Below are 13,753 nucleotides of genomic sequence, written 5' to 3'. Positions count from 1 at the left end.
GCCTTCACAAACAATAGGTGATTTATTGATGGTCTTGGACAGGATCCAGTTCTGATCAAATAAACATTCCTTCATATTTCCTGTCAGTTTGCATCACCTGGTGAAATTTGTTGGTTCAGCCAAACTTACTGGAAACAACTTGAATCGGGGCGAAATGCTGGAGTATTTCAACCACCCGTCCGTCTCTATTCATGATGATTTAAATCCACCCAAACAATCAATGCCTATTTTCACATGCAGACATTAGGAGCAAATCCAGGTTTACTTACAACGAGGATCCTCCGGCCAGACCGATCAAAGTGGAAGAGCTACAAAAGGCAAACAGCCAGACCAGAGGCCTGCACACATCCAGGCCTGATCTCATTTTGACAGTTTGGACACCTCTCCTCAACTGAACTCCGGACGCTGCTCTGCAGTAGCTCAAGTGGCGTGACGCTACCGAATGGGCGGAGCTTCGCTTGCTATCTCCAACAAAAAGCCTTCATCGTTCACCACAGGACCAGCTTAGTTGACGTGCGTGGAGGCAACGAACCATTCTCGCACATTTAAAATTTGCTGTTCTTCTTTTTATTCATCATATTTTTTCTTGAGCAATGTTGACGTAATAGTACTGTTGGCTAGAAGGTTCCTGGTTGGTCGGCCCCGGGGGGACCAGGCGCTTCTGTGTGGGGTTTTCGTGAGGTCCTCGTGTGTCTGCCTGGTTCTCATCTTTCTCAGAAGAAAGATGTATTGATGTAGATAATATTGACCTCAACGATGATATTTAATAAAAGTGAATAAAATGAATGAATTCATCAGCATCACAACAAATACCGAGATGGTAACGTTTGTTTTTAAGGTGAGACAAAGCCAATGAATATATTTTTAATAGTTTTTGCTGGATTTTCCTCTGGTTTGACATGATTGAGAGGTGTTTTGTTGCTATACATTTGAGGATTGTCTCCTGGTAAATATTGGTTTCTAATGATATTAGGGATTTTAGATCATAGAGAGCTATATTTTTTTATTTTCATCAGTTAGGGTCAAACTGTCCTCAGGACACCTCCATGGTTGTTGAAGTCATTAAACTAAATACCTCTCGCTCCCCGAGATCAAGTTTTTATTTTTATCTGGGTCTAATTAACACTAACCTGTACATTTTTGTGAACTATATAAATGTGAGATTGAACACTTTGGGTTTTTTTTTATAGAATTTTGTTTTTAGAAGGGTGGGGAAAAAAGTGGACACTTTGAAATTTAGAGTTAATTTATTTGCCCTTTCATGCCACACATCCAAAAAGGAGTTGTTGACTGACCAGGTCATCTAAGCCCAAGCAGGTGGGTCTGTGTTGGTCGGACTGGCACTCGGCGTTGGTGGGCCAGTACTCCAGCCAGGTTTGCTCTCCGATTACGTACTGATACCTGAAGAGACGAGTTCTTTGAGTCTTAATGGGCTCAAATATTTAAAAAATAGCACTTGCATGTTCATATTTATCAGCATAATGACCGTTGTAGAAAATAGGAAGGATAACTGTAATATGGGCAGGAGGATCACCATAACGGTGAGAGATCCCACACACCCAAACAGGTAAAAAAAAATACGTACGATTGCTGTGCGTCATCTCTGTAAATTTGTTTGGACTCTCCCATGATGAGGTAGGTTTTCCCTGTCACCAAGTTCAAATATTCTCTGCAGTGCGCAAAACTGAGGAAACTGCGCAATTTTCCCGAAGGATTCACATCGTAACTACCTGGAAACAAAACAGGAAATGGGTTTACAGGTACATCTCATAAAAAAGCGTGAAGGTGATGTGCCCACACTAGCATCAGGTCCAAAATGACAACAGTTATAACACAAATACACGTGTTGTTCCCATAATCAGTGATTTGTGAGGACTCCACATACATTTGCACCATATGTCAGTCAGGACGCGTGCGTACGTGTCACCAGAACTCCTCTTAAAAAGAACAAAAACACCAACCTTCCTTGATGACCTGAAGAATGGTCATGGTGTACACGTCCATGGACAAATCTCTGCTGATTTCGTCCACTCTCACTTTGTACACTGTGGGACAGGTTGCAGATGGTCAGCTGACCAGCTGACATCGCTTTCTGTCAAACATGCATTCTGGCTCACCGAAATCTGTTCTCGTCCTGCTAGACACCTCGCAGGGCCTTTCTAAGCGCTGCTCGTTGTTGACGGTGTCCCTCTTCAGAATACCGCAGCCCTCTGCACGGGTGCAACATTACACTGTAACATTTCCAGATTCAGTTCTGTTTTCACAAAGCAGCTCTTTAAAGTCTGCGGGTGCGATTCCACGTCTGGATGTTGAAGTTGTGGCCACGCAGAAGCTACAGCGGCCCTCCTGTTTACCTTCAGCACACTTGCATTCGTTACCCTTGCATAAACGCATTAGCTGTCCCGCTACTCTCGCTGGATGGTAAAACTTCACACAGGCGGTTTCTGGAAAAGGAGAGTGTCAAAGACTCATTTTCTGCGCTTATTTATGTTTTATGTATGTATTTATATAAAAGTGACAATAGCTCACGGTCTTTGTGTTCATAGACAGACACAGCAGCTGGTTGTAAAACGGCAAGTCTGAGAACCTCACGGATCCTAAATGAGATTTCTACCGGTTGTGTGTGGGAAACCTGTGGAGGGATTCAAACGGAAACGGAGGAATGGGAAAAACAGTCAGAACGGGAAACAGAAGGAGACATGACTGCGTTACCTTGTCCAGGTAGATGATGAGGGAGCCTCTGTCTGATAGGACTCTGCCCGTCTCATAGTTAGAAATGGTGCGACCGCGGCCTTTGGAGAGCTGCACACAAACACACGTATTAAAGATCCATCCACGGTGTGTGTGTGTGTGTGTGTGTGTGTGTGGGCTCTTACTGAGTCCAGGTCATTGGTGTCAACAGTGAAGCCAGTTAGTAAGCCAATATCCAAGACCGACATGGTTGCGTCTTGATCCTTGCTCAGGTATCTGAATGAATGAAAAAACATTAAAAAAAGAAAAGAATAATAACCACCATTTAAATTAGAATATAAACTGCATCGGTACTTACAAAACATCTATTCTCAGCTTGTACACTTTCTCATCCTCTCGTACTGATTCTGTTGGCAACATTTAACCATTCATTCATTCTCTTTTATGAATAAAATGAAAGAAGAAAGAGCCTCAAATTACGTGGGATGAGCTGCACAGACAAGTTGAACTTCTGACAGTTGCGCTCCATTTGTTTCGGCGAGGTGTAATACAGCGACACCATCTGGCAGGGAGGTAGAAGTGCAGCTAAATCATTTTATTAATTCCAGTTTTCATCGTGTGACTGACCAGAAATCAACCGTCTCTCCAACTCCGCCACACAAAATACATTAAAACCTAACAACAGATCCTGAAAAGCTTCTACCTTTAAAACCCCTTGTCCCTTTCCTGTGGCCGTCACCGTGACGGGCTGGTTTATGGAATTGCTCTGTCAAAGTGCAACACACAGTTTATTAGTTCAACCTGACTGATCTCAACTGTCAATCAAAGACAGCGACAGACAGTAGCAGGTTTTAACAAGACTCAGCAAAATTCATTCGTAACACCGCAGCCTGCATCTCCAACCTTGGAGGACAATTGGACTAAAGGCCTCAAACGTGCACAATATCTTCATCTACTTTATATTAATAAATATATTTCCTATACACCACATTGGCCAACAGACAAATGTGTCTCTAAACGTCATTGCAGTTTTATAGTGATGTTTTTAACGGAGCATGTGCATTTTTTAATCCTAAAAAGAGAATACATCTTGCAGAGTCTGTTTGTTCTCACTTTCGAGCTTCTTGTGAGGTGGAAGTTCTGCCTGTTGAAGCTGAACTTGTCAGGAGTTGGCCTGCCAGGCAACCGGATGTCCACGTCCAGGTTCTGCACGTTCTTCTCTCCCTCTTTGACTCTGGTGAAGTACTCAGCGACCGCCTGGTACACCATCAAGTTGGCCTGGAGGAGAGAGACGCCGGTGGCAATCAAATCACCAAAGTCATAGCAAACTGCTTCAAACTGTCTCCTCACAGACCAAAATAGTGAGGAGAGACGGCTGCCTCACCTGAGTGGACAGGTAAGCTCCTCTGATCCTCTTCTGCTCCTTCAACCAGCTGACCACCGGCCGAGCTTCTGCGAAGGCCTTCAAATATGAATTTGGAAAATGTATGTTTTTATGGTGGCATCATCCATCCATCATCATCCATCCATCCATCCATCCATCCATCCATCCATCCATCCGCCCGTCCAGTCACTCAGTCAGTCGGCATTGGTGAAAACTCCACATGCGTGATCTTTCCTCACCCCGGCTCTAACCAGAGCAAGAAGAGCATAAGATGTCGCTTCCAGCTGGTAAATGAGGCCTTTGGAGACAGGCCAGTGGTCCAACCCTGAGGACACGACATCAGTTTCCGAATAATGGATAAATATGTTTTAAAAACTGAAAATATGACAATGACATGCGGTATTTCCTACATTAACTCTCACAAGCTGTAATGTTCTGACTATTATTAGCCGTATTATGTAAAGAAATATAGTGTAAAAAATAACCTGGGGAGGCAAATCTTTTCAGGGTCTCCTTGTTCAGCCTGTTTTCATTGGCGAGTGCATAGGATGCCATTGCCACGGCGTATGGGTTGGAGAGTCCCGGCAGACGCCTCTCCAGGTAGCCCACTGCTTTATATATACTCCGGCGCAGACTCTGGGGTGACAACAAACAGTCGGAAGATAAAATAAGTCTACGTCGTATTATTCTGGAATATGAAGCTGAATCAGGTCACCTCACAGCAAGAACAGGTCACCCTTTGGGTGGGGATGTCGGGAGCTTTTGGGGAGAGATTGCGCATATTTTTGCAGTTGGCCACGGAAGCACTATCGCTTGCTCGCTCTCATCATGCTCCTTGGCCGAGCAGAGTTTCAGTACGAGGCTTCCTTACGAGGAGAACCGAGAAGCGTAGTGGAGCTACTCACGTTAATACTGAAACCACAAAGTGGCCGCGACTCTTGCAGGGCAATAAGGCAGAAAGACGTCATGGAGGCATCTGAATCTGCGCCAAATACGTCGCCCTTCACGCAAAAGAAGAAGAAGGAGGAATGGTGTTGGCTGTTTTATGCATCGCTACATTTCTCAATGGCTGGAAGAAATATGAGAGGCATTACCGGCATTTCTCTATTGGTCAATCTTCCAACCTCTCTGAATTGTCCATCCGGTTGCTGCTGGAGAATCAGGAACTTGACGGCATCGCAGATGATTCTGCTTTGCACTGAGACTAGAGAGCTGGCCACTGTAAACACCTTAACGACAAAAGCTGTCAACCTTCAATGAGAAAACCACAGTCAAGCCACGCAGCAAACATGCAGCGAAGGTGCACCCTGATGAGAAGGTTGGTGGTGGTGGTGGGAGGGTCTTACCAGGTGCTGCTTGGTTTATTCTGATTCAGGGAAAATGATCCATCACTTTTACGGTTCACAAGTTGATTACTGTAGCCTGGACACAGGAAAGGTCGCGCTCGCTGACTGCCAAAACTCTACTCAACTCCCCAATTGACAAGTCTCACTCACCATCATTAATGTACCCTAGAGCTTCACTGCGCTTGTCGAAACCAACCTTCTCCCACTGGTTGGTTTTGTCCAAATACGTGGTTGCAATGACGGTCATGGTCAGTGGGATGATGTTCGTCTCTCCATTCCCCAAGGGTTGGATCAACAGATAACTCATATTGTCGCCGCTGATGACATTTTCTGCTTGTATGCTGACCATTCCTCCTGGGAAAAGATGCTCAAAACTCAACCACTCATATCTAACTCTCCTAAACAGGAATAAATGTCATCATGAACAGACTATCATATTGGGACAACGGCCTCCTCTGGCTGAAACGTCTAAATCAGAATAATGCATTTGAGTTTCCTTCATTTTTATCTCAAAGTGTTCTCACCTGTTATGTAAACGACCGTGGATGCAGCAGTGCTTGGAAGCATAGTATGTGCAGGAATTTGACTTTGGAGAACTTCTGTCTGCCGTCCGTCTAGGGGAATTGAGAGGCTGTTGGTGATGGAGGAAATTACATGTTTGTTTGTCGCGGCGATGGTTGTGGGAAGCTCACCTACACCTTTCCTGGCAGGGTCCAGTGTTACCACCATTGTGTGCTTTACCAGTTCACCCCAAGGCTTCAAACAGAGCAGATTAACCAGCAGAATCTATAGTTTCCATCTGCTCAAGTGATTCTGAACGGTCTGTTTACGCGGCATGTTTCCTTACCACCACATAGATCATTTTCTTAACTCCATCATTTAAAAATGAATCGTTGACGGCCGCTTTAACATTAATGTTGCTTAGGCCTTCCTTGGTGAAAATTAAGACAAAGGACACAGAGCGGGAAGACATGGCTCTGACGATGACCTCCTGCTGATATGTCCGACGGCCATAAGCTGCACTACAGACACCTTCCTCTTCAAAGAGATGTACAAGTACCTTCATCCAGGGAAGAAAAGTGGTTACAGAGAATGTTATACAGCCAACTGATGTTGTCCAGTTTACAGGATATTAAATAAAGGATGCATCAGGGGAAGAGCCTGTGCTTATACTTGATGATTTGGGAAGGTTTGTGTCCACTTTTATTGGACTTTTGTGATTATTAGTTGGCGAGCAGCCAACTACAAATCACGCCAAAGTGTAGAATGTGTTTTGAACAGGGACTAAATAGTGTGGACTCACGGTGATGTGGTCAGGGGTGTAGTTGTGGAGGACAGCCTTTATTTCCAGCTGTTCTCCAGCTATTGCAGAGTATGGTGCTTTGAGGTCGATGAAGAAATCTTTTCTGACAATGACCTCCAGTGGATCAGCCACACAGATGCCTGAAGGTTAAACGACATGAGTGTTGGTGGAACAAGCAGCATTGCAGCTCAACAATCACCTCACCATGAGTTCGTGACAGACTAATTCCAGTGATTTCCCAGTTTGTAATGGAATCTTTCAGTGGGTTGGGGATAGTTTTTGATGTAGTTTTACTGGAAGTAAATAAAAATGCTTTACTCGTTGGAATAATGATACCCAAAATGGTTGTGTATCTCTGCTGTCTCACCAGTAAGGGTCATTTCCAGGGCATAGCGGAAGAACCACAGATAACCACAAACAACTTTTAGGGAAAAGAGAGCGCGATACAATGTCCTCGACATCCATATAGCTATCCATGTTGTCTCCTGCAAAAAGATTATTTTTAGTGAATTCCCAACTGCCACGATGATGGAAAATTATCCATACTTGAGGTTTTGTAGGTGCACAAAGGACACAAAGCAACAAAACTGTTGCACACTTCAATAAAGAGCCCTGCCGGAAGACTGCAACTTTGTTTTTACCTATGTCGTCACTTCGTTTCTTCCTGTTGTAGGAGGGACACCTTAGATCTAAAATAATTAAAAAGACTTTTTTTTAACTCCCAGTCATTTAAAGGCATTAATGAGACAGAAACTCCAGAGGGTGTGTACAGAAGGAGTCCGATAAAAGAGTGAATCTGAGGTTTCACCTTGTCTGTAGGGAGTGCTGCCAATGTTGGACTCAAACAACAGGCCAGCTTCGTAGAACACCCTCATACTGTTGTACTCTCCACCGAGGGGGCAGTACCTGTCTTTTTTTTTAACCTCATCCCAGATCTGAAGCAAACAACAAACAAATTCATTATTCATATCTGATTTTCATTCCTAAGGAACAGCAGGAAGAATCACGGCAGGTGCCTTTTAAATAGGACTGCAAGTTAAATGGTAAACTGCACGTTTCATAGCAGCAGTCAACAAACTACACCTTTTTCTGGGTCAATCTCCACTTGTCTGTGTAAACGTCTTTGTGGACCGCCACCAGCCCCACTGTGGCTCCTGGGGTTCCAGTGATTTTCACCGGAAGTGTCTGGCGAGGCTCATGGGATGGATCCACTCTGAGTTTTTCCAGCTGAAGCTAAAGGGGAGGGAGGGCACGTCGTTTCAGCTGGAGCACGTTTAAACCCATGGGCGTAAAACATCTCAAGGGTTAGAAATGAGCTCCTTTCTCACTGAGCCGATGCAGGTGTCTTTAATATCCACCCTGACAGAGTCTGACACCACTTCATTGTTGCTTGTATGGTAGTACACTATAATGGTGAAGGATGGTATCATTTCCTTGGTGACAAGGATATTCTCTGAAATGACCATCTGATAATTTAACTGCCGTCGGCTGTGCTTCACCAGACGACCTTTGCTTAAGATCTGACAAGACAAACGGACACATTCAGCAAATGTAAAGATGTATACAAATAAAAGCACATAGCAAGCAATAAAGAGTCTCTCACCAGGTAGGTGATCATAGCTGGTGCATATTCTTGCCTTTTAAGGAAACAGTGGACTCCCAAGTTGTCTCCTAACTTCAGGTCTGCTGTATTAGCCACTGTACAAATTGCATTAAAAAGTTAGCCATTTATGGGGGTTTTGTGCATGTTACTGTATTTATGCAGCATTACTACATGTAGTGGTTTGCAAACACAACTCCACACCCTCACATTGACATCAGTCCACTACATTCAAACAGCAATTGAAAATATAGGTTCTCAATATGAGGGACAATGACCTCCATGGCTCCTTGGTGACGGGCCCCCGGGGCTCCTCAAATAAAACGTTTTATCAATTCGCCAAGAAGGCTCATCAAAATATCACAAATGAGATCCAAAATGAAATATGGCTCTAACTTGGATTTGGATTTTATACAATGTAAAGAATAAGAAGGAGGTTTCCGCCAGTGCTGGTGCTGGTGGGTTGATGTTACCTATGTGGATGTAGGTTTTGGTGGGACTAGAGTATGGTAGAACTTCGAATGTGGCCGTGGCTTGTTTGTCAGGTGCAAGAGCATCATGGCTGGTCTTTATCTGAAATGTCATCAATAAATACACATTTCAAATATCACCGTTATCATTTTGCCGCTACAAATACGTACTTACAGTGATTGTCAGTCTTGGGGCGTTTTCCTCTGTGTTAATGGGAAGCTTCGCAAAGCCGTTGTCTCCGGTTCGTACCAACATGGATCCTGGTTCTACCGACACATCAACTAGTTTTGCTGGAGTGCCGTCAAGATTCAGCACTTGAAACTGCCATATGAGATGAAAAAGGATGGATTTTAACATTGAATTCGGCGATAATTATTCAGCTTTTGTTAAAATCAAGATTGTCTCGTTAGTAGAAAAGTTTGAGCAAACAATTCCTGAGTTTAACAGATAAGGGGAAGGTGAGATCTGCTAATGTAACTGAATGAAGAGATTTATTAAGCAATGTAGGCTAACTTGCTAGAGAAAAATAAATCTGGACAAGAACCTGCTAATCAAGAGTAGTAGGTGTATTGATGGGGTCAAGCATGGCCAACTCATTGGATCTTTCAGATTTTTTAATCAAAAAACCTCCCAATATGGTATTTTTAACATTTGGAATTCATCATTCTGCTAATTTTTTTTGTTTACCTCCAAATCATAGGGTATTCCTGGTTTAAAGTTCTTAGTGGCTTTGTCGAGGTTGATGGTGTATGGGGACTTGACGATTTTGATACCATTAAACTCCGACACCACCATATCTCCACCTGAGGCAAACATAGTTTATGTTGTTATTTCATAACAGAACAAAGACAGCAAAGATGTCTGCAAAGCCTCTTACCGCTCTCTGTCAGCACAGTGACTTTTACATACATGGAATAGCCCGTCAAAGGCCCAAAAGCCTCCGTGATTTTTCTTCTCTGCAGTACGGCAGCTCCTTTCCCACGAACAATCTAATGCCAGGGTCAAAGGTCAATGCGAGGTTTAAATCTTCAATGCTAAAGTCCGAGAAGACAGAGAAAAAGGCCAGACATGCTGGGTAGCTACGTTACCGACACTCGCTGGAGGGAACTTGGAATAGGCTTTTTTTGACCCACGTGTTGAATTCCAAATAAAACAAACGCCACCCCGTCAACCTCTTCCCCAAACAGGTACCTAAGCAAAGAGAAGGGGAGAAACTCTTTACTTTACTTTAACTTCCGAATCATTTGATTTAAATCCATTAAAACCAAAACTCTTCACGCACCGAGCATTGATGTTGACAGTGATTTTGTCTTCATCCTCGTAGAAGAACATGCTCTCTGGGGTCAGTTGTACGGACAGGCTGGGCACCACTGGAGAGTTTGGAAAGGGAAATCGTCAGTTTGGGGAAAAAAATGGCCGTGGCTGGTTTGATATTGATGTTTACCGTATTCCTTGACCTCAAATTCTGCGCTACAACTCAGCTGTGGGCTGTTGGAATACATTGCCTTAATATTCCACAAACCAGGACTATCGGGCAGGAAAAAAAACAAATAAACAATAGAAAACATCTTGATGTGTTTTCAGATGACGTACATGTCAACACTGGATGGTGCAGATGAGACAGGGACACAGAAAAAGGTGTATTGTGCTGATCTAAACTGTAGGGGGCAGTGTGACTGATCAGATATGGAAAATACATTGTGACAAAATAAAATCTCAACATTAAAAAAACCCCAGAGGTGATTCTTTTCAGCATCCAATGAGGTAATCCGCCATCACCGACAGACAGATAAACCCACCTTGCATTTTCAGGGATTCGAATATCGCCCTGGTACATTCCTGGTGGCTTAAGTACAATGGAATCTACGGGGAAGTGGCCCTCAGGGTTCTGAAATTGAAAGACGAAAAAGAATAAACAACTAACACACTCATACTTGGCATCATTCCGCATTTGACTAATGTTTAACACTGCTCCTACCGGTTGGTTAAATTGGAATTCTAAACAACATTGATAACGTCTTCACTTGCGCTATATTATTATATAGAATACAGTACCACTATCTCGATGTGAAGGGGGTTCCGGTTGGCCCTGTATGAAAAGTCAGGCATCATAGCAAAGATCCTAAAATGAACTGTTGGGGGGGGAGCGTTAAAAGACAGTTTTAAGAATGTTTCTGACAAACACAAATGAATGTGCATGAAATCATCCAGCCTTTCCATCATTGTAGCAGATTATTATTCATACAACAAGTCACATTTTTCTTCAAATTACTGATCAGATTCACATTTCAGGAGCTTTATTGTTGCCCCAACATGAAACTCCCAGTGTTGGAGCGTTAAACTTACCTCTGCTCTCAGGGGTGTACATGTTTTTGTCTATCTGAATGAACAAATACTCAGTCTGGAAGGACACTAAGACGACCTTCTCCAGCATTCTTTCTGGAAACACAGCTTGTAGGTAAACGTAATGTTGACTGTTGTCATAGTTATTAAATGCTTCAGCGGGGATCTACAGAGACAGAGTGTATTGTACGTCAGTTGCAGGGTAAGGATCTAATGGGATGTCGAAAAGCTGTGAAGGCCATAATGCAGACAGGTTTTCTGTCCTCCCAGGGAGAAAACGTGGAGTAGGAAGTCAGGAGGAAGTGTTTCCTGCCTGGTAGGTCAGAAATGGAGGCCTGGCTTTCGTCACCCCATCAGTTTTTCAGTGGAAGAAATTGCATTAACGATGGGGACGGGATGTGTTTAACAACTGCAGTGAGTAAATAAAGGTGAGTCATCAGCATAAAAGTGAACATTTTCCACATCATTAGCTTTAAACTCCAGAACCAGCCCCCAAACACACCATTTATAATAACTCCTGCCCACCAAAATAGAGAAGTATGTTAGTATTTCCACGTTACCAAAACTTCTTCTCCAATGCCTGATGAGAATTTGCCCTGTTGAGGTTCACAGCTGTCGACGCCAGCCGTTTGCTTTTTGTCGGGTGGTTCATCACAATGATTTCGACAGGAATGTTTGTGTCAAGTGAGAAATCCTGGACTTCCACAAAGATGTTTTCTGGCATTCCCGCTCGTATCGCGTTCGGGGCTGCCAGCACCTCCCTGGAAAAAAAACAGATAAAAGAGCCCTTAGACCAACAACGGGAGCGTGGATCTGTTGCAGGACATCATTGTGCAAGCTGGCGTACTTTGACCTGAGCTACACAAACATGGAACTAAACTTAACTAAAACTATTTCAGGACGTTTTACTTCAAGCTGTTACACTCTTGAAAAGCTGTGTAACTGTCACCCTGATATAATTCCATTTGTCCCTTGGTGTACGCTCACAATAAGCTTCGTTTTTAAAATTTTAATTCTCTTAAGACATTTAAAAATGGGTGTCGCCAGTGTGACAGTATTAGCTAAAATGTACTTTTCTTTTAAGGATTAAAATTCATCCATAATCTACAAATGGAGTAGGAAAAGAGTAGGAAAATGACAGTGACATTTTGATTATTTTTCTAGTTTTGTCCCCCCCAGGGAATCAAATCAAGCCACTTAAAATCTAATTGGCATTTAGCGTATTCAAACACAATTACTCACAAAGGTGATCCATCCGTGGGAGGCAAAAAGGACGTGAAGAAGAGAAGCAACAGAATCGGACAGATTCTCTCAGGTTTTTCCATCTCAGCTGAGCCCTGATGCCCAACACTCTGAACTCAGTGCTCATGCTGCTGCTCTTATACCAGTTTTTATGCCCTCCTCTCATTGGGCCCCAGCCTCTCCTCCACCAATATCAGTCTCATGATGGGGTTGACCCTGAACTTCCCACATACATATTGGTATAATGCAGACATCTCAAGGAGTTCCTGTGTGTTCGAAACTCGTCTTTTGTGGGCCGGTAGTCTATCCAGACCCTTTCACAAGGTTCATGCTGAACACGTGAATGCAGGAACAAACCTTTACAGACAGCAGATAATTTTTGTAAGGAAATATAACAAAAGACTACAATAGAAATGGTAGAAACATGAGCTGACTCCATGGCCACACACTGGTCAATAAAACAGCCTGAATTGTGATGACTCCCAGCTGGCTCGCTATTTAAATGGCCTTGGAGGAATGGAGGCTGGAAGGGGCTCCCTGGAGCAGCTCTGGACCCCACCGCCCCAGAGCTCCCTGCGAGCCTTCATCAAGGATTTATGATCGTCTGTGATCTGATAGGTCACAGTATCTGGGATGGAATAACTTAATAATCCATTTGGTTCCTTGCTGAGTCATGCTTTACAGTAAAAAACACCAAAAGGTCTGAACGAATGGTGATAAGATTAGCGGAGTGTGCGAAGGTACCGAAGGTCCGATCTGAATAATATAGTGACCTAATTTTTTAGTTGTGTTCGTAAAATGAACTCCTTTAGCTCCAGGACCTTGGAAAAGGAAGCAAGAGTCTAACATGCCTGCCCAGGGTGCCCCCCTCCCTGTGTGTCTGTGTGTGCGCATGTGTGTCCATCTGCGATTGAGTGGGTGTATTGCACCTTGTCCTCCTTTGCTCAGGTCACAGTGCGGGATAATAATCTGGCATCATTGCAAATGTCCCTTGCAGAGGAACATGACAGATGGCAGTAGATTACATATGCAGATTATCCACCAGAGCAGGGGATTTACATGAGAGGAAAAGAGAGACAAATATGAAATATGCAGACAGATGAAGACATCTCATGACAAAAGACAGGAAGGGACAGCCAACGCCGAGGATTTCAATCGGGCTTTTTTGTTTGGGTGGGTTGTTTTGTTTGTTTCCCCCTTGTACCAGCATGGAGACAAGCAGCATTGGCGTGTGAATGTCTTTTATCAGACAGTGCTGCTTCATCAGGACGGGCCTGTTGAGCTCCATGACTTCAACAATAATGAAAACTACTATAAATAATAAACAAATTCAGACCGCAGCAACACCACAACCAACCAAATTTGCCTCCATG

The 13,753-nt window shown here is 43.5% G+C and overlaps 1 protein-coding gene across 2 annotated transcripts; it reads right to left on the bottom strand.

Moving 5' to 3' along the window:
• Window positions 1-1,228: 1,228 nt before the first annotated feature.
• Window positions 1,229-12,535, bottom strand: LOC130527597 (complement C3-like). Of its 2 annotated transcripts, none has more exons than XM_057036250.1 (41): window positions 12,381-12,535; window positions 11,142-11,899; window positions 10,851-10,927; window positions 10,595-10,683; window positions 10,240-10,322; window positions 10,078-10,165; window positions 9,884-9,986; window positions 9,673-9,784; window positions 9,483-9,598; window positions 8,970-9,116; window positions 8,798-8,897; window positions 8,328-8,422; window positions 8,053-8,244; window positions 7,808-7,957; window positions 7,533-7,659; window positions 7,366-7,413; window positions 7,092-7,209; window positions 6,929-7,017; window positions 6,725-6,864; window positions 6,269-6,481; window positions 6,114-6,177; window positions 5,946-6,035; window positions 5,572-5,775; window positions 5,422-5,497; window positions 5,170-5,326; window positions 4,981-5,076; window positions 4,561-4,711; window positions 4,315-4,400; window positions 4,076-4,153; window positions 3,805-3,969; window positions 3,395-3,457; window positions 3,172-3,253; window positions 3,050-3,098; window positions 2,877-2,967; window positions 2,713-2,802; window positions 2,530-2,632; window positions 2,355-2,444; window positions 2,118-2,210; window positions 1,962-2,045; window positions 1,586-1,730; window positions 1,229-1,401 (listed from the first exon to the last, which is right to left on the bottom strand). In XM_057036250.1, the coding sequence occupies exons 2-41, from the start codon at window positions 11,227-11,229 to the stop codon at window positions 1,260-1,262; spliced, it is 4,374 nt and encodes a 1,457-aa protein (XP_056892230.1). In that variant the 5' UTR covers window positions 11,230-11,899; window positions 12,381-12,535; the 3' UTR covers window positions 1,229-1,259. The 2 variants fall into 2 exon arrangements, with proteins under 2 accessions (XP_056892230.1, XP_056892231.1); XM_057036251.1 differs by having other exon boundaries at window positions 5,572-5,772.
• Window positions 12,536-13,753: the final 1,218 nt, after the last annotated feature.

This window comes from Takifugu flavidus, chromosome 6 (genome assembly GCF_003711565.1).
Source record: "Takifugu flavidus isolate HTHZ2018 chromosome 6, ASM371156v2, whole genome shotgun sequence".
Lineage (NCBI taxonomy): Eukaryota > Metazoa > Chordata > Actinopteri > Tetraodontiformes > Tetraodontidae > Takifugu > Takifugu flavidus.
Note: the sequence above shows the minus strand (reverse complement) of the source record. Positions and strands in the feature narration are given on the sequence as shown.

What these genes read in the sequence shown, in the direction of transcription:
- LOC130527597 (XM_057036250.1), bottom strand. Translation starts at nt 11,229, where the DNA reads ATGCTGGAGAAGGTCGTCTTAGTGTCCTTCCAGACTGAGTATTTGTTC. An exon ending in GTACACCCCTGAGAGCAGAG is followed by an intron (nt 10,928 to 11,141) that starts GTAAGTTTAACG and finishes CCCCCCCAACAG; the next exon opens with TTCATTTTAGGATCTTTGCT. An exon ending in CAAAACCTACATCCACATAG is followed by an intron (nt 8,423 to 8,797) that starts GTAACATCAACC and finishes CAATTTGTACAG; the next exon opens with TGGCTAATACAGCAGACCTG.